Genomic DNA, 21674 nt, shown 5'->3' with positions numbered 1-21674 from the left:
CCCCCCTAAACAAACCTAAACCCCCCCTTTCGTTGTTTTTTTTTTAATAATAATAATTTTAAAAAATTAAAAAAAGTGTCCCCCCCCCCCACTGAGCGACTTTTCGGCCGGTGCGATTTTCAAATTTTCTGGAGCAAAATGATAAAGCTGAGTCGTTGCCAAATTTTGGGCCTGATTTTAACCCCCCCCCCCCCCCCCCCCCCCCCCCCCTTGAAAAAATCCTGCGTACGCCACTGCATGGGTTGTTATATCTCCCTTAAGCTCAGGGGAAGTAATTGTCTTTTCCAGATCGTCGGGGGGGGGGGGCTGTAAGATAGGGTAGGCCGATCCTGGAAATGACCCTCACTCTTTTTTAGGCTTTCAAGGTTTTAATTTTATAACAGCGACCTAAAAGTGATAAACCTTCGGATTATAAGTGTCTTGCTACTTTTCAATTTAATTCAAAGAAAATTGACCCCCTTTTTTGGCGTTTACCAAAATTATACTAGGACTCTCAATTGACCCCTGGATGGGCTTGTGGCTGAATCAGAAAAAAAAAATACCTCCAGCTGTCCACTCTCTTCCGGTGATTAACTTCTGGTTGATCATCGGGAAATGCCAACTGAATACTTGTTTACTACTGGCTCAAGTTGTTCTTGAGATATAGCGATAGCAAGGCTAAAAACCTTTAATTTCTTAAATTGACCGATGTGATCTTTGACCTACTGAGAATGTCGTCCTATGAGAATATATACTATCACTAAGTTTGAGGCTAACACCTTCAATGGTTCTTAATATATCAGTATGACGAGTAAAAGTGGCGGGCGGAGGGACGGACAAACCGAAAACGTAATGCCTACGACACACCTTCGGTGGGCGGAGGCATTACAAAATTCTAGACAAGTGCGCATGCGTAGACGTGTACGTGCAGCGTACGTTTTTAAGTAGTACGGATACAATAAAATAATATGGTGTTTAGCGTTCGTGTCGTTATCTTGAAATCTGACAATATCATTATATAAGGCTTTCGTTAGTTTTGAGTGTAACAGTTGGAAAAGTGAACATCAGAACAGCTCCTTTCACGAGAGTTGAACCAGAGGTGAGTTATTTTAATCCAATTATCAAATTTACTTTTGTAATTACAATTTTTTTTAAGTCCCTCCTTTTGAAACAGAGAACATCATATTCACTTAGATCTACCTCAGCTCCTTTCTTTCTCAAATCCGAATCCCGAAGAAGAAAAAAAGCCGACATCAAATCTTTTTAATCCGTTGCCTCACGTCTATGGAATAAACTTTTTACGTTTCTTTTGAAACTTTTGAAAACATACCTCTACAATTCTTCACTATTTGTCCTTAGACTAAGGGAAAGCGCCTTGTATCCCTTGGAAAAAGTGTTATATACATACAGGATTATTATCATCATCTCTTTTATTCTTGCTGTTATTATGATATTACTGTTGTTATTATTAGTAGTAGTATTAGGAGTATTATTAGTATTCTTATCATTATTTTCATTATTACCATTATTATTGTTATTATTATTGTCATCATCATCATCATCATCATCATTATCATATCAGTTGTCGTTGTTTCAAGTTTTACTTAAAAAAGTGAATAGAAGCATTATCAAAATTGTAAATAGGCCTAGGCATGGAGTATGGCAAAGAATTTATGATTCATTCACGAAGTTCTTTGGGATTATTCTGTTTTCCATTTCACTCTTGCGATATTGTGAGAGACAATTTACTGATTTTGTCTTCAACTTCAGTTCTTCTTTGCTTACTTGAGGTAAATCTCTCAAAACGTAGTTAGATAAAATTATTCTTGGTTTACAGAGAAAGATAATTATAATTTGTATTGCTACTTTCGTGCTCATAAACAAATGTTTTTTGTGATCTTTGAATCTTAAAGTTACAAGATATTTATTATCGGCAGTTGGGTTCTTTAATATATAATCTTAATTCAGATGTTTTCCTGCTTGCTTTAGGAACTCTCTAGACTCAAGCCTTACTCATTATTATTATTATCATTAATTTAATTATTATCACTATTATTGTTGTTATTCTTGTTATCGTCATAATAAGTATTATTATGTTATTATTATTATTATTACTATTAAGTATGATTACTATTATTATTGTATTGTTATAGCCTAACCATGTAACAGGTTATTTTTAGTTCAACAGTTTTCGACCAATTCATTTATCATTGTTCATGTTGTTGGTATGTATAGTATACTTTTGTTGATAGTACGTTCTGGAGTTTTGTTTTTATTTTATTCATAAAATATATTGTTATAAATTGTTTTTATGTTTTTGGAGGGACCTTACCTTTACAGTCTAAGCCATTTCTACGGTCTCCTCGTCTTCCTTTTATCAATTCAGATTCATTTTCAGGTTTTTTTTGTTCATGTCTAAGAGAACAATAAATATAAATAAGTGTGACCTCAAAAATTTCAATCGAGACATGAATATACAATATTTAATGCATTTTGCAAATAATTAGTAGAATTACAAAAAGAAACTGTACAATTGCTGTGAATTAAGTATACTTTTTTAAAGAGAAAACTCTGGAAATGGAGGGAACCGCTCAGAAGCATGGCTTGTAGTATACGGATCCCTAAAATTGATATTCATTTTTATTTATTTATTTTTAAAGGACAAACTAATGAATAATCTGTAAGTGGGGGTGTAATAATCTAATAATAAATCCATAATTTGAAAACTGATAACACCATGCATATTATTCACCGAGGTGAACATTCTAAACTAAGGTTAACATAGATATACAACAAAAAATGACATGTTAAGACAGGACGCTAAAGCATTGAAAGGAAATTTCCAACTAAAGGAACATGAAAACAGAGAACAATATAGTACAAAGGTGACATTTTTCAATGTCCACGTGTATGGATTTACGTATAAAGAGTATGACGAATATATTTGGAATTGAACTTGAACTATTGTAACATACAAGTTTGTTGACCTCGCCCACGTCGGATGATAGAAGTTTTCTTGTTTATAATTAATTTGATTAATGGATGTATGTTTAACTACACTGTTGCCCATAAAGTTGTTACTAATTTTCTGACCTGGGGGGTGTTTCACAAAGATCTGAAGTCAAACTTAACTCTAAGTTCGACTTAAAAGTTATGGAGAGCCATTGGTATCCTTAAAACAAAATATATTTAAAAGTGATAATTCAAGTATTTTAGACTTTTTATGAATTCCACATCAAGAACATGAAATCTCCTTGATAATATAAAATATGAACGATTTGAATCAACATTTTATGCCATTTAAAATAACTTTTACAATTTTTTTTCATGGATTCTAACGGCTTTCCATAATTGTTAAGTCCAACTTAGAGATAGATTCAACTTAGGATTTTTGTGAAACACCCCCTGTTTTCATGAAATGGTTGTGACAATGGGATTTAATCTTGGTGAAAAGTTTATATCTTCTTAGAACTGTAATAATCAATCTTTGTACTGAGAAGATGCTGAGAGTACCTGAGAAGATATACATTGTGTACATCAAGAATAAATCACATTATCACGATAATTTCATTAAAAAGGGGGCAGAAACATTTTCAACTTTAGGAGCTACAGTGTAGCATGATGAATAAACTTGAACTTGAACTATTTTCAAATAAAAGTTTGTCAACCTAGCCCACGAAAGACGGTCAATCCTTGTTGTAATATGAAGGACACGACAACATTTATTGCATACTTCATTATCTGCTTCTTATGTGCAAGCATGATGTCATTTTATAGAGATTTCTCATGAATCTGTAAATATTTGTTTAACAAGATATCAACGGCTACTTGTTTCGTTTGTTTGATTCGGGATGCAAAGTGTGAAACTTTGTTACTTGTGTGATCTATATACTCGTCTGCACTCTAAAATCGAATGCGTTAAATCAACATTACAATTATGGCTAAGGAATGACATTTCGTAATAGTATAGATTTGCACTTTTAACATGCTGCACCAATGCAGTAGAGCTTAAATCGAGCATAAGTTTGATCAAAAGTGTAAATCTTCCATTTTGAAATTGTTGTCATTTTCGGCTCTTCTGACATGTTAAAAACTTTATTTGGAGTTTTGAAGAGTTTATGACCTGATTTAAGGTTGCTCGCTTCATGTTACCCTTAGCCTTCTAGTCGACCTGTTTATGACATAGTATGGTATAGTATTCATTTTATAAACCACAATATAAAAAAACTATTCAACAAAATAGAAAAGTACATATAAAATCAAGAATATAGTGAATGGCTGGATAGCCCACTCGCCTTTATTAATATGACAAAACTATTCTTCCTTTGGGTCCAGAAAAATTAAATAAAATGAATTTGCAAAAAAGTAAAATACAGCAATTCTTTTTACTGTCGTAAAATTGAAGACATCAAGAAAACACAAAACACATCTAAAATTGTAATAACCCGCCCCACCCTCTCCCAACTACATTGGTAAAACAGGCATACTCCTTTAGAAAATCAAAGCAAACTCGAGTTCTTATTTTCAAATGTTTGCCAAAAAAGTTCAAATTATTTGACAATCAGCCTACGGCGCAGTCTTCAATTTAGTCCTTGCCCTCTCTTTCTGTAAGTGGAACGTGGGAAGAGTTTAATTACTCGTTCAAAACTCATGGACTAGACGTGTGATACACTTTTCTAAAGTGTTTACTATTTTATTGTACATTTTACTTTAGTGTATATTTGACGATTTTATAGGTGAGCACGCAATTTCCTTCATATTACTCAAAGACATCTAGAATATCAGTATATGGTTGTATTCTGATCCTTTTTAGTTTTAGTCATGTTTATATTTAGATGTAATGCTGAAATATATTGTCTCACTTTCGTCTACTATTAAAAACAGGTCACGATGTATTTTTAACATACGCTGAAATTAAGCTTGTTTTGTCTTTCGCCTAGTATTAAAAACAGGAGCGCACTGATTTCTTGTGATCCTCCATGTGATTTCCGCTTCCTGTGGATAAAACGATAATGCGGAAACTTATCTGCCCCGTGCTTTCCATGTTGTTTATTGCAACGGTTGTTCAAGGTAAGTTAGATTTGAGTAATCGTTCCTGTTCCATGCATGCAAACTATTCTGCTGACTTTGCGCTTTCTATATTTCATGGTTTTATCGATTATTAATTATTAGACATCTTCCACCTTCATGCTAGTGTTAAGCTTTGATTTTTAGATCCTATTTAAAATAAGTCAACAACAACGAAACGTGAACAGTCGTACAAATGCAGATACATTGAAGAACATTTTGAATAATGTTATTACCTTTTTCATGACATGATTGTGATGACATGGTTTAATGTTTTTATTACATACGTGTAACGAATTTAGATACGTCTGTATTACGTGCAGTATTCACAAATGAAAAGTATACATGCATTGGGTCATTGTGGGGCATGTCAAACTCCATAGTCCTTCACTAGATTTACGACAGTCACTCTGTTTTTTCGGCCGTGCCTACGCGTCCGTAATTACAAAAAAAAAAAACCGAAATCGAAAACGACACGGGGCAGTCTTTTATTCGCGTGCGGCCCTCAATAGCGGAGGTCAGGCTTTGTCCTGAATTTGACGTCAAGACTCTGTCCTTAGCTTCGAGGTCGGGTTGTATGCTCGAAAACAGTATAAGATATAGCTCCCGATAAAAGCCGGGGAGATCCAAAAGGCGGGGGGGGGGGGGGGGGGGGGGGGGACTTCTTCTCGAGTCTTTGCTGCCGCCTTCCAAACTTGTCATCAGTCTGATAGTGATGCCAAGGATATGAAGCACACTTACTCGACTTCATATTGAGAAGCCTTCCTTCGTAATAAAATAGTTAATGAATAGAATTTAAACATATCGACTCGTCTCTTCTGTAACATAATGGTGTGTGTGCATGGTTCATGTTCAAGCAAGAGCCGCTTTGACAGTTTCGGGAAAATAAAAGGTTTTCATGGTTTGAGGGCAAGATTGAAGACGAGAGCAGTGAGATCGACAGTTTCCGTAACACTCTATTAACTTTGTTTCAGTATCTTCACAGAACTTTATTGATTTCAGACCCTTTAGATTGATAAATAACGTTCTGATAAGCTTTATCTATCAAGAATAAATTTACATTGTCTCAAACATTTCATGAAAAGATCGAGGTTAGAAAATATTATTCCAACTTGATAGGCAACTGTGTACAGTACGTCATATTCTAGAAAGAGATGGAATGAAAATGTATAGGGAAACCACATACTCCGTCATCAGAAAAATAGGCAAACAGAATGGCGGAAGTTCGAAATTCATCGGACCAATAATATGAGATCACTAAGTCTATTCGAATCTCAAATTGGTAGTTAGGTCAGTGGATTGCAATCATGATGTAGTTGTGGATAATTACTCTCTCCTATGTCGACACCAAAAATATCATTAATTTCTGATGTTCTCCTATTCCAGCCAGTCGCTAATCCAATCGCATTGACATTCGTAACCAACCGGGTATCCTTTGTAACACCTGGGTAGCGAGAAGCAATGCGGATAAAATGCCTTGTCAGGATATTTTCCACACTACTCTGCAAAGCTAATAGTGGAACAAAAATCGTGAATCATTGTGAAATCATGCTTGATAACTAAGGGTATGTTTATGCTCAGCCTTTCTGGCCAGAATGAGGCATCTATACGCGTTTAGTTCAAAACACGGTTGCGTCCTTTCTCATTTTTGTAGAATCACCGAAAAATGGCGATCGTAATCGCCGATCTTAAACTCACAAAAAGGTGCATTTACGATCGGCGATTCTGGGGAAGCATAAACGCACAATCAATTTTGTAAACGCGTTTAAATGGGGTCAACGCACTAACCTCTAGTGGGTCTGCGTAGCATGCGCAGTGCAGGTTTGCGAATCTAGCTGCAAGGCCACCCAGCCAGAATTGTCTGGAGGAGCCAGAGAAGTGAGCATAAACAGTACACAGTGGAACTGCGATTACGATGAGCGTTTACGATGAGCGTTTCAAATCGCTCATTCTGCCTTCAAAACTGAGCATAAACGTACCCTAAGTCATTCATAAACTTGAAAGACTTGTTCAATGGAACTTAGAATCAACATAAGAAAGATAATGGATAATGAGGGAACTGGGGGGGGGGGGTGTATGATATCTCTTGCATAGCCTTTGACAGTAGTCCATGGCTTATGTATAGACAAAAGGGGCATTCACACCTGCAGAAAAAAAAGGAGATTTTGTATATATATTGTGTGTGTGTGTGTATCGCGATCAAAAAACGTTGTTTTTTTTTTTGTTTTTTTTTTTTGCGTGTGTGGACAGAATGATTTCTAATCTTCGCATAGTTTGCCAGGCGCTATGTGTGAACGGTATTGAGAATCCTAAATCGATTTATTTAATCCCAGTATTCCAAGAGTGTATACACCGTCGAGATTCACGCATGCGCAGTTCGGACATTCTTGCCGTCGAGCGAGATTTCTCCCTGTGTGTGAATGGTCGCCCCCAAAAAATCAATCTTTGCATCGCGATCTAATTGGCTCTAAATTGACATTAAATTGACATGTGTGGACGGTCGCAAAAAACAAAAACAAAACAAAACCCAAACAAAATAAATCGATATTTGCATCGCGATCCAAATCGCACTATGTGAGAACGGGCCTAATGTTTAAGCCACACGCTCACGCATATACGAGCTCAAAGGTTACTTTAAAATAATTCCATTCCGCATAAACATGAAAAGGAACTATTTGTTTATCCTTGAATTGACCAATGAACGATGCTGACCACACATCTCTACTGCACTAGCTGGGTTATCAAAAATTGTACCGTCAGTGAAAACTGTCTAGACTTCGAGGAGCTAGTGTTTCCTCATGAAATGAGTTACCATTTGTTATTATGTCTTGACCTTTGAAGAAGAAAAAATAAACGTTGCGTGAGAAACAGGTTGAACTATACTACTATGTATTTATATAGAAAGTGCGCCCTTAACTAACTAACTATATATTTGAAGCTTTGTTTATTATTAAAAAGAGGCTGCGGTTTTAGATATCACGTGCCTTAAAAGTCAAAGCTGCAGCAACGGGAACAGCTCCCCAAAATATGTACATGATAATGTCGTGTTAAACAAATATTTACCACTAAAAAAAAATTGGTTGCTACTGGCGGGACATTTTGTTTTCATTTTATCTTTTCAATTTAATTTCGTCATTAATGTAATACATTGTACTTTGCATCTTTAAAAACTGTACAACCATACGTGTTTATTCATCTTCAGTGGCGTACGCAGGATTTTTTCAAGGGGGGGGGGGGGTTAAAATCGGGCCCAAAATTTCGCAACGACTCAGCTTTATTATTTTGCTCCGGAAAATTTGAAAATCGCGCCGGCCGAAAAGTCGCTCAGTGGGGGAGGGGGGGGGGGGGGCACTTTTTTTTTTTTTTTGGTCTCGAGAAGTTCACATTTTGTTCCGTTGGGGGGGGGGGGGGGTAAGGTCACCTTTTTTAGGTCAGCCATTGGCATAATTTTTTTAATTTTAATTTTTTATTTTTTAATAAAGAGAAGAAAAAAAAGTCAAGGCGTACGCGCCTGTTCACCTTTTCTTTCAGTTTGTTTTAGTTCGTAATTTTCTCCCTTTTTTTCAATTTCCCTTCCTCGTTTTGGAAAGGAATGACCTTATCTGTCATTGTTATTGCTATTCATGAAGATTTGTATACCTGAACTTTTTCCTTTGCAATTGTCACATAGTGTAATATTTTACCTTTGAATGATAAATACTGAAACATAATTACTCGAATATCTGGTTACTCATTTTCTTCATCTCTGTTCTTTCCTTGATTCAACTCCTTTATCTCCTATCTTGCATGTAAAAACATGTCTTACTGATAATAGCCTAATAACTTGATTAGACACTATTTGTTTTTCGACGCTATTTCAATTTGCATTTCTACTTATTGGCTTCAATTAAATAACATAACTCATTTATTGACACCAATACACATTAATTCTAAATTATAAACTAATTTCAAGTAGTATATCAATCAGTTACGCATAACGTATTTTTCTGCAATCCTGTTTTAGTCGTATAGATACAGTTTATCATATCAGCCATTCCTTATACTCAAAGTAAAATTAATATGATCTGTGATTGGAAAATGCACCAAAGTCATTTTATGCCTTCACAAAATAGTTCTCCACTTCAATCAATACATGTAACATCATATGTCTTGTTGAATACCTATTATTTCTTTAGTACGTTCTTCTATGTGTGTTTGTGTACGTATATTTATGATTGTATATATTTTGTACATGTAATCTGTAAAATGTTTCGCAATTCGACCTTTGGCCGAGATGACATTTGATTGATATAAACCATTTCAATTCAATTCAATTCAATTCTTCTTTTTTTTTCTTTTTGGTTCTTTGTAAGAATTTTGTGAATGGGAAAACGCATTGAGAGGACCTAGTGTTATGAAAAATTGCAACTGTCGAACTCTGTATTTTATTACAGGTTATTGGATAAACGATCTGGACCATCCATGTTTAAGAGAATGTACTGGAGGTGAACCTATGACGTGCGAGTACGACTGGACTATTGAATCATATTACTCCATGTCACGTGCTTGCTACCAATGTCCATTCAATGAGTTCGATTGCCACCGGCCTCACTGTATACCCATGGCCGGTTATGCCAGACCCGTCTACTCGGTTAACCGTCGGCAACCCGGACCGAGTATCCAGGTGATTTGAATTTCAGATTGATAAACACTTGTATTCATTTCTGTTACCATGGACCTACTAAGGTACAAATTAAACTGCACGATCGAAAAGACTTTCGAAAAATAAAAACTAGGCAATTTCAGTATAGACTTTTCCGCCATCGATTGAAATGAGCCAGCAAAAACAAGGACGTCTTACGCAATCCGAAAATGACTGTAAAGGGTAGAATAGGTAACTTAAATTGCCCTTGAGTCGATATCTCCTTTGAGATCGTGTTACTGAATGAGTTTAAAAACAATGCTTGTATCTCCATACATGGAGAAAGAACTGATATTCCCTTGAGGTTAAGAGTACGACACATGCTCCTAGGCCTGGGTCAACTGCTCTTGGGTCAATTTCCTACACTGACCGAATGTCCAACTTCAAACCTGGACTCAACCAACTCTAACCCTAATCCTAACCCTTACCCTAACCCTGTACTTACCTTAAAACCCAATCGCAACCCTAACCATATACTTTTAAAGAAACTGATGGGTAATGTCGCATCGGTTTTCACCTAATTGGTAGGTTGTTTGATTTAACTTTAAGTAACACGTATAACCCTTCAAAATATTCTACAGTTCGCTATAATATCATTGCTTAAAATATCATTCTCAGGTTTGTGAAAATGATATCATCAGGGTTCGTGTGCACAACCGATTGCAGAACGAAGAAGCTGAAAGTATTCACTGGCATGGGTTCCATATGCGAGGCACTCAGCACATGGACGGGGTATCAAGAGTTACCCAATGCCCTATCAATGCAGGTCATGATTTCACTTATGAGTTCAAAGCAGAACAGCCAGGTACGAAAAATAATTATCTCCCCCCCCCCCCGGCCCCCTCTCTCTCTTTAACCCTTAGTTTGTTTGGTTTGCTTAAATCTGTGCACTGTCTTGTCGCTCGTTTGCCAAAAGTGCAATTTTTGTGCCCAACAATATAGGCACCGATTGGCGGAAGGATTGCTTTGCGCAACACAATCGCTTTACAAAACTCCCCAGTTTCGGTTTTGATTAGCTCCAATAACCACCCTTTTAAAACCGGTATAGATTAATCTTGCAATGTAAACAGATATACAATCTTCAAGCTGTTGGAGGTGTAATTATGGGTGTGTCGCTGAACTTGAGGAACAATATGGTTCGTGGTTCGAGTCCCAGTCGCAGAGTCATTTTGGCAAGACACTAATCTTACATTTTAGACAATCTCAACCCACGTGCAGTGAATGGAGGTACCTGCTAGGAAGTAATCCCTTCAATGCTGTAAACAGCGCCTCAGGCAGCTTAGCTAAATTCATGGCAATCTTCCCTGTATCACTCTGAGCATCTCCTTGATATTTTGTGCGATATAGATGTAGCTATTTTTTTTTTTTTTTTAAGAAGTAGTAGTAGTAGTAGTATTAGTATTAGTAGTGGTATAGTAGTGGTTTTTGTTGTTGAAGTAAGTATAGTAGGGTATTATCATTATTACTCATTTCATTATTATTGTTGGTAGTAGTAATAGTGGTACATGTAGTAGCAATATTAGTAGTTGTCATAGTAATAGTTGTTATAGTGATAGTAGTAGTTGTAATAGTAGTAGTATAGTATTAATATTAGTAGTAGTAGTAGTAGTAGTAGTAGTAGTATATTAGTTGTTGTTGTGTTGAAGTAAGTAGTAGGTGGCTATTATTATTATTGGTAGTAGTAATAGTGGTGGAATAGCAGAAGTAGTAGTAATAGTATTGTTGTTATAGTAGTAGCAGCAGTTGTATTTGAAGGAAAAGTAGCAGTATATGTTGTAGTGGTAGTAGTAGTAATAGCAGTGGTAGAATAGTTGCTGTTGTTGAAATAAGTAATGGGCTTTTATTATTATTGGTAATTTCATTATTATTTTGTGATTTGAAGTAGTAATAGTAATGTAAGTACTAGTATTAGTTGTGTTTGTATAAGCAAGTAGTAGGATATTTCAATTATTACTAACTTTTCAATATCATTATTGATAGTAGCGATAGTAGTAGCAGTAGTAGTAACAGTACTAATAGTTATGTTCATATCGCTTTTCTCAAATCACTCCATAATAATGCAGACCTACGTAGACGATAAAACAAACGTCTTTACTTCTTTATTATACCTTGAAGTTATGTATTCATATTTGTCACTTGAGACTTCTACTTTAAACTCCTTGAAATTCTGTTTTCCTCGTACTTTGTATTTTTTTTAAAATAACGGAACTATATAAAATATACTTACACCCACACTTGCGCACACCAAACTGTCACAACACTCCTCTCACACAGGTACCCACTGGTGGCATTCTCATGCTGGTGTTCATCGTGCAGACGGTATATATGGTTCGTTAATAGTTCGGCAATCATCGGAATCCGATCCTCATCGAGCGCTGTATGATAAAGACGACCCATACCACGTGATCACTATCAAGGAATGGTCGAAGTCCATGGCGATAACCATTTCTACTGCCGGGCAGAGTGGTGTTGCGATAAATGCAAATGATGGAATATTGATCAACGGAAGAGGTACGGGCTACTCTTGAGATAATTATGTAAAGAATGTTAAAAACAGCGAAATCGCTTTACTTCTATAGAGGGCGTGGCTTGGCTGAATACAAATTTTTATTTTTGGTTCCTTTTATTTTCCCTTTCAAAACAGTAGATACAAATTATTCACAAATTTCCCACAAAATAATTGTTTCCATAAATGAAAATGCAATATGATTACATGTATTACAATGAAAACAGAATATGAAAACACTGTACTAATATAATCATGTAAAGAAAACAAAAAACTTTATAATCACTTGATGTCAGACATTTAATTATTATAATAATAATGACGAGAATACCATTGTTTTGAAAGGAAGATATATTTTGTTTAAAAATGAAAATAAAACAAGCAAAAAGAAGGGAATAGAAAGTAAAGAAATTTGAAGACCTAGAAACAAAGAAATGAAGGGAATTAATTTCTCTCCCACCGTAAATGTCAATGGTTAGTGATATTTTATATTGTTTGATCCGAAGTCAAATGTGATCGCTTTATTTATTTATCCGGACACACAACCACTATCATAGCCGTGAACTGTTTGATAGGCGATTGTGTAAATGCAAAGAGAAATTTATATAATTGATGTCAGTTGATCTAGAGAGAGGAGAAAACAATCAAGAGAGATAAAGACAGAGAGAGAAAGAGAGAGAGAGAGAGAGCGAAAATATAAAACTTTGTGAAAAATAGATTTATTGTGTTTTCACTGGGATACTCTCCCTGTGTTCATTCGTCAAAGCCTATCTTACACACTTTCAACAAACTTCTTAAAACTCACCCTTTTTTCGTCATTAATTCTAAACTTTTGGTGTAAGGTTTCACCCCATACTTATTAATACATATCCGATATACTGACTTATATCGATTTTCAATTTGACATGTTTAAATATTTCTTCCTTTTCTTTTAATGTTTAAGTTTCTGAATTACTTGATTGACTTTGTGTTATTGATATCATTAATATCTTTTTTAATTTCATATAGGGATTGATCTGTGAGAGATCTGTAAGCATGGAATTGTATTTTGTTTTAACTGTGTTGTTAAACGCGTATTTAGAGGCCTTCCGCCTTTATTGACGCTTTAAAAGTTCATCTACATTATTATCATCGTTATCATCATTATTATGAGAAAGGATGGAAAAGGTTTGAAGCTGACTTGAATTGTCTTTTCTTTCCTAGGAACAAACCAAGTACTCAGTAACTCTGGCAACACCACTGCGACAGTCGATCATCATGTCGTTTATGTCACCTCAGGTCAAAGGTATCGCTTCCGGGTTATAAGTGCCGCCAACGATGTCTGCCCGTTGTCCATCTCGGTTGATAATCATAAGCTGAAAGTGATAGCAATGGATGGTGCCCCAGTGAATCCAATCGATGTGGATAGGATCACCCTCTTCTCCGCAGAGAGATATGACTTCATCTTAAACGCTGACCAGAGACCTACTAACTACTGGATTCGGGTTGCTGGGCTAATTACTTGCGCCCAACACCAGGTTCTTATTTTTTTAGATACTACTTTTTTTTAAATCCTCTATGAATCAGAACCCTAGACTACTAAATTTATTGTATAATATTTGTTACATATCCACTGTACTTAATTGTTAGAAAAGCTATCTGTATACAGTCTTCTGGTTGTTCCATTGATCGACCGAATCGTCTCGAAATTGGCAGGCCCCACACAGTGAGATAACACGCCCTCTTCTGTCAAGATTCATTGCCTTTCATTTCAATCGATTTTTCCAAATCATGTCAATAATATTTTATCTTTCATAACCTTGCTAAATTTGACTTTACTCACAGCGCTACTGGATCTACAGTTAATATTTACCAAACTATAATTGTGCATATCTAAGTATCTTAAATATTATACGTGCACACACGCTCCCACAAAGTGTTATTGTGATTTCGTACTTCCTTCCAAATGATATACCAAAAGGCCCTGTCAAATGTGCTGACGTTTTTTTCCTCGATCGGCATAGAAAATATAAATGACTTAGCACTAAGAAATTCGATTTTTTTTTTTTCCTTTTTTTTTCCCGTCACTTGTTACGGATTTGCCCGAATTGTACCCGTTCACTCGAGACAAAATCCTGAAAACGCCCCTGAAAAATAGTTAAAGTAACAATAAATGTTAGATATTTCATAGCACACATATCCACCACACAAAGTGCTTAAGAGGTCCCACAATTACACCGGCTTGGCTCGGCTCGGATACCGATTTTGGTGCTCACAGCATTCAAGAAATGTTATCGTTGTTTTTATACATTCACAGGAACTGGGTATTTTACGGTATGCAGGCACACCTCCCGGTTCCAAACCAATGAGTGACAAGAACCTAAGAGCAGGAGGCAAGGTTCTTAATCCAGAGACAGCACTTCGTGATCCTGAGACGGTACTAGTGTCAGATCTCACCGATGCCGGCAAGTCTAATTTCTTGTTATAATCTACTTTCTTGTTATAATCTACTTTCTAGATACAATTACTTACATGATGAAAGCCTAATTTACATGCGGAGTCTGAGTGTAGGCCTATTGTTTTATTTATGACGTACGGTACATTTAAACGAAATAATCACAGAGTTCATTGATTTCATTTTCAGATGAAAAAGAAGATGACCTAAGCCATGCTAATGTCACTCACTATCTCGAGCTGAATGCTGTTTCCCGCAACAAGGCAAAGTCGGTTCATCATCCTGTCTTCTACCCATACGAGCTAGCTGGAACAGATACTTACAGTCTCACAAATCTTCCCATCATCAACAATATTACCATGAATTTCCCAGGAATACCATTGCTGTCCCATTGGCGTGATGTAGACGAGGCATCGTGGTGCAACAAAGACTCGCTGCGGACATCGCGCAAAGACTGCTCACGAGAGGCATGCGAGTGCACACATCGGATTGACATCAAATACAATCAGGTTAGGTCGAACAAGAAACCCGAGAGTACTTCTATGCTAATAAACCAAATATATTTGTTTCCACCTAGTGTTACTTCACTCCTTTATTTTGAAATGTACTTTATTTGCTTTCATTATAGAGGTACACTCTAAAAACTGAAATGTTAAATCACCATTTAAAACGGCCGAGGAGTGACCACTCTTTCAAAATGGTAGATTAACACTTTGAACATGCTTCATCCAACACTATAAAGGTTGAATCTAGCAGGTTAAAAGAAACAATCTGACATTTTGAAAGAGTGGTCACTCCTTGGCCCTTTTAAATTGACATTAAACATTTCGGTTTTTAGAGTGTACGTCCTTGTAAGCTGCTCCTCAGAGTCGTCGATTAATGTATAAATATGGACACATGCGGCCCATAATTATATGCGTACACTTGGTTCTAATGTTGCTTAAGGAAAAAATAAAAATACTAATCCTTGATTTGGAGAATTTTCAACACTTTCTACCACTTGGAGGTCTTAGAATTTTGTGCATTTTATTATTTAGTGCATTTTTTTTTTTACCCTAAAACAATTGAAATATTCTCTTTTGCAACTATAGGAGGATTTTGTGTCAAGTTACTGTACTAGAACCCGAGTAATCTTCTGGAAAAGCGCATAGTACTTATTCTTTGTTTTAATGCGATAACACCAGGGGGATACCAGTTGACCTAGAGAATAAGCCCACGAAACCGACAGTGTCGACCCTGTGAAACCTCAAAAAGGCTGTCAGAAGTCCTTGGCTTATCGGTCTCGTAAACCCGGTCTCAGAACCCTGCGAAATTAACGATATCGTTTGTATCATGGGTTATCGATCGGCTGTCGATCTAGTGAGCGCGGTCAGTCTCATGGACCGTCGGTACCGTGGGCTGTCGGTCTCTTAATGAGTCGATCACTGTCGGTCTCGTGAAGCTTTTACCGGTATTTTGTTTCTACGACCATAGGTGGTGGAGCTGGTGTATGTGAACACCTTAAACCTTGTACCACATCCGATGCACATACATGGATACTATTTTGAGGTTCTTGGAATGGACACCATGTGGGAATATTTCACCGTCGAGGATTTTAAACGACTGGACGCTCAAGGTTTGTAATTTGATTAGTGATTAAAGATGACGAATTAATAGGGCAGAGTCGAGCCAGGTATATTCACTGCTCTTCGATCTGCATCGGTACCTTATAGGATGTGAACACCTAGGAGGCGCAATAGCTCAGTCGGTAGAGCATGTGGTCTCGTAATCCGGTGACCCGGGTTCGAAACCAAGGCGATGCGCTAATGCCCTTTGGTAAGGCATTAATCCTTATTACCAGGTCCCTCGGAGAGGACCTAAAGCCGCCGACCGTCTGGTTGCTCACTTACAAGCATTTATGCTTTCTTAGCAGTCGGGTAAAATAACCACCACCCTCATGTCATGTCATTGTGATGGGATGATCACATGCGCACCTGTAAGATGGTGACTATAACTGGAATGCACTCTGTCTGGTATTGAGAGTGTGCACTGTAAAGTGAAAAAGGGTCATTGAATCCCGTGACCGAGGATGAATCACAAGGCTACATTAACTTTATTGTCATTATGATTATGAACCAATAATTCATAGTTCATACTGAGTAAGTTATTAATTTATTTACTTTGTTGATACTTTCAAACAAACATGGCATAGCTCAGCTTGGCTCTGCGATAGCATCAGATAATACTGTGAAATTAAAGTTTGAAATAATTATGAGAAAGTGTTAAAAGTGTTTTACACACTGCAGCTAGATCAAGGCATTTGTGTATAATGATAATGATAATTTGAATAATAATAATAATAATGATAATAGTGTGTTCTTGTATAGCGTCCATGTCTGTCAGACTTGCCACTCCTGGCCCTCCATAATATTGTTATACCCCGGCCTTAGCATATCTATCATTTAAAGGAATTATTTCTTGTCCGGAACCACTTTACCTTACCCGTATGGGTCAAGTGTGGCAAATGCAGATCAATGTCTTGTCAAAGGACGTTAGTGCCGCGGCGGGCCTCGAACCGCGAACAATGTGATCCACCGTCCGGTGACGTATCCACTAGACCTACATTATATAATTATGTTCTCTATCTAAACTATGCCTGTTTACAGGAAAAATCTCCCGTAACCTGAAGAACCCTCCGAGGAAAGACACCATCATGATACCAGTTGGAGGGTATATGATAGCAAGGTTCAGAGCTGATAATCCTGGCTGGTGGCTGATGCATTGCCACTTCGACACCCACTTCGCGGTAAGTCGGCATCATTGTCGTTTAGTGTCAGCGTCAGGTTTTCCATATATGCTGTGGGATTAGACATTTTAACTCCCTTATATGGCGTTTCTCCACGCCTTCGTCCGGCCTGGTGCGAGATGCCTTCGTCTAATGTCCCCTTCCAGATCTTGTGAGGTCTGCTACGGTTTTGAACCGGCAACCTGATAACAGTGAATTCACCTGTCTATAATGACCACCCAAGGGAGACAAAAAAGTGGTCTTTATAGGCAGGTGGTCTTTATCTACAGGTTCCTTTAGTAAATGTTTCTAAATGAGAAACCATTTTCAAGGGAAACATAAATGGTGGTCTTTGTAGATAGGTGGTCTTTCGATACAGGTGGTCACTAAAGCAGGGCCCTGTTTCATAAAACTAGATATCAATAACATGTTACAAGCTACTGTTATAAGCTACTGAAATCATGGCATCTGATTGGCTGAGAGCAAATTTGTCATAGAAATTTAGCATTTGTTATAGATAACAAGTTTTATGAAACAGGCCCCAGGTTAAACTGTAGTTCATTGCTCTTTTAAACAATGGCTATCCCCTCTCTTAACAACGTGACCATTCAATCTCAGCCTTCTTTTTAAGCCTTTCTGGCTCTCGGCAAGTGGTATTCCAAATCAATAAAGCTCGAGTCATATGCCAAAGGCCTTTAAAAAAAGTGTCATCCTGGACCCCAAAACTATTTATCAATAACAACTTTCACGTAATCCAATTTGCCCTCAACCAATCAAATGCAACTATTTAAGAAGCATAAAACAGTAACTAGCGATTGATCACAAGTCCTCGATCCCACCAATTGCAAGTTTGCAGTACCCTTTACCTCTTGTTTATAGTTGCGAGTTCTTGCGATTTATATTTATTTATTGCCATTGTCGTAATTAGATTTGTTATAGATATCAAATTTGTTACTGTCCTAGCTATGTCAACAGTTTTATGAAACGGACCCCTTGACCCCCCCCCCCCCCCCCCAAAAAAAAAAAAACAGCTGCGGTTGTTTTGTTTTGTTTTGTTATGTTCTATTTGGTTGTTTACCGGTTTACCGCGTCATAAGATATCTGAACGAGCCTCAACTTTGTTTTTTGGAAACACCACAATCAGTTTGAGTGAATGTGAGGTACTATTTTGTTTTTCTGATGATAATTCCATGATAAACCAAATTTTATTGTATTTTGTATCCCTCTTTCACTTTTCAGCTGGGAATGGCGTTGGTTTTCCATGTAGAAGGACCAGTTCCCCCGCCACCTGCCTCTATGCCTGTCTGTAATTGATCCTCATCGTCATTGGCATCTTGTAGAGTATAGTAACACGTTGCTGACCCTAACCCAGGGCCATCGGAGCGTCTTTCAAATGGGGGGGGGGGGGGAGCAAAAAAGGGGCATTTTCTGGAAAGAGAACAGAAAAGGGGGTACCTATACAAAGGGTACCTATTTGGAAGCGAAAAAGTACAATTTGTTGCCACTTGGTAATAATTTCTAAAATGTATACATTATTTGGGTCAAGGTTACTTATTCAGCACCATACATCGCAGTTGTGTGTGATATAAAGATTCATTTGAGAGCGAGTGAAGCGTGAAAGAAAATGAAATATTATTGACTTGTCTAAATGAATAAGAAGCCCAAGATGCTTTTTGAACGTGTCGCCTAAATGTTTTAGCAAATAAATGTCAACGATATTGGTCTATAATTTTTGAGAAAAGGACATCTTCATCTTTCTTTAGAATTTAAGTGATTACTCCGTTTCTTTGCCATTGTGACCCTTTTCTATAGAATAATTATAAAAATCCAATGCCCTATCAGAAAATGTCTGACCAAAACACAATATTGGATTTTACTGGCAATCAATCGATCCCAGGTGTTTTGTTATGTTTCATTGAAAGAATCGTATCATACAACTCTTTTTTGTTATGGGTTGTTGTTGTTGTTTGTATTTTTGTATTTAGTATACTATTAATATTGTCTAATGTCTGTCAAATCATTTTTCGTTGAGAAAACTATGCGCCTGTCCTTCCGATAGAGTCCACTGCGGGGAATGTACCATTCTGGCTAGCGTCATTTTTTTCTGCGGCACAGAAAAAAGAGGTCTTGATTTAACCCTAACCCTAACCCTAACCCTAAACTTTCCCATAGGCTCAACACGCACCTAACCCCAATCTGTGCCGCAGAAAAAAAATAACGCTTCCGGCTAACCCTGCTGCGTACGTTGTGTGAGCTTCTCAGATACAGCATGACGTCATAATGTTTATCCTGATCGGCCGATGTCGTCCTGTCAAGGACGATAAAAACATAGATCCCTGTTTTGTGGACAGGGATGGGCCTTTAATTTGTTATAGGTCCTTCTAAAACTTGTTTTATATCTTCATCTTATCTAGGGATATCTATTTTATTAAAACAAATAATCGATGTCATTTTTATCTAAATTCTGCTTCTGTTATGGTATCTTGCAGAAATAAAAACTTTATAAATCTGTAACTGAATTTAAAAGTCAAATATATGCAAAAGTATTTTTGTAATAAAATTCAAATAGATCAAATGAAATATTATAAACGAAACTTGTTTTTTATGTAACAAAACGTCAGGGCCCTGTCTTACAAAGAGTTGATATCAATCGCACCTTATTTGCGATTGACATTTGACAAACTTGTTTTTATCTTCTTATTATCTAGGGATATCTATTTTATTTAAAAAAAATAATCGATGTCATTTTTATCTAAATTCTGCTTCTGTTATGGTATCTTGCAAAAATAGAAACTGTATAAATCTGTAATTGAATTTATAAGTCAAATATATGCAAAAGTATTTTTGTAATAAAATTCAAATACTAGATCAAATGAAATATTAACAAAACTTGTTTCTTATGTAACAGAACGTCAGGGCCCTGTCTTACAAAGAGTTGATATCAATCGCACCTTATTTGCGATCGATATCAATCGCAACTATGTACATAAAAGGAGACTGCAACTTGCGATTGATAGGAGGACTTGCGATAACTCTTTGTAAGACAGGCCAAGATCGCTCTCTATATAAACGAAGAATTTGACGACACATAGTATTCTACACTAATGCGTCAGTCACACCGCTAAACCGACAGATTCTTGCATTAGACGACATGAAATATTTATTTCAGTCTAATGTCGGTCTATATGGTCGGTCTTGTCGGTGTGACTTCTTAAGTCCACCGCCCACTATATACGACTCTCCAGCGATCCGTTTTTTGAAGAAAAGACAATTATATATTAGATATTGAAATCGAAGCGAACATCATCTTATTAATTAAGGTTCCAAATGAGACTGAGAATACAGCTGCACGAACAACCGAGATTTTAGTGCATTGACAGACAAAATAAAAGCCGAGTCGGCTTCAATATCATAGACGATCTGGTCTGGAGTCGCTACGTTTCGGAGCCGATATGACTTATCGATTGTAGTCGGATCGTATAGTGTGTGGTGGGCCTAAGGAGTAAACACACCAGTCTTATGGCAAAACCCGACATCTAACCGACCAAATCCAGCCATGCGGGTACTGAGGTTTTCAGTTCGGTCTTCGGGCGACCTTGTTGGTGTGACCGCTGTATAACTGAATTTTAAACTTCAACGCTGGACTAAACGCCAGACCAAACTTTAACAACAATGCACTTATACTACATAGGCTAAAAGTGAGTAACACATACCCACACATGCGCCTAAACCCACGCGCACGCGCGTACACACACACACACACGCACACACACCACTGCAAGGCAGTCAACTCATCAGCCATCATTGTATATCAGTCTATTTTGTGTGTATAGCGCTTAGAGACTTCGGTGGTAAGTGCTTTATAAGTAACGTTTTTATTATTATTATTATTATTATTATCATCTTTTAAATTAACTTCTGTTCATTCGGGCCTCCTGATATGAAATCATTTTCTCTTTTACCGTTTGATTTTTAAACATATGAATGTCTTAATTGAATACGTCTGGAGTAGAAATTTTCTATTGATCTTGTATGTATGTATTTTCAAGGAGGGTAGACTTGGTCCGATTAGGAAAATTGTCTATCATCTTACACTGATGCAGAGTAATTGGATGCTGATGAAAGGAGAGTTGTTTCAAAACATTTTGTTTGTGTGTGTGTGTGTGTGTGTATGTGCGTTTTTATATTTTATTTACTGATGTGGTAAATTATGTTATAAGATGATGACGTGGATCCTAATCAA

General features: G+C 36.8%; 1 protein-coding gene across 2 annotated transcripts; it reads left to right on the top strand.

The window, feature by feature from the left end:
- Positions 1–958: 958 nt before the first annotated feature.
- Positions 959–20359, top strand: LOC763460 (laccase). Of its 2 annotated transcripts, none has more exons than XM_030982044.1 (11): positions 959–1078; positions 4932–5049; positions 9480–9709; positions 10346–10532; positions 12002–12238; positions 13437–13750; positions 14530–14677; positions 14857–15176; positions 16141–16282; positions 17313–17452; positions 18671–20359. In XM_030982044.1, exons 2-11 carry the CDS (start codon positions 4992–4994, stop codon positions 18743–18745), a joined length of 1851 nt encoding a protein of 616 aa, XP_030837904.1. In that variant the 5' UTR covers positions 959–1078; positions 4932–4991; the 3' UTR covers positions 18746–20359. The 2 variants fall into 2 exon arrangements, with proteins under 2 accessions (XP_030837904.1, XP_030837903.1); XM_030982043.1 differs by having other exon boundaries at positions 4920–5049.
- The last annotated feature ends 1315 nt before the right edge of the window (positions 20360–21674 follow it).

The sequence above is a fragment of the Strongylocentrotus purpuratus genome, unplaced genomic scaffold (assembly GCF_000002235.5).
Source record: "Strongylocentrotus purpuratus isolate Spur 01 unplaced genomic scaffold, Spur_5.0 spur5_scaffold_12, whole genome shotgun sequence".
Lineage (NCBI taxonomy): Eukaryota > Metazoa > Echinodermata > Echinoidea > Camarodonta > Strongylocentrotidae > Strongylocentrotus > Strongylocentrotus purpuratus.
This window is presented reverse-complemented; position numbering and strand designations above follow the sequence as displayed.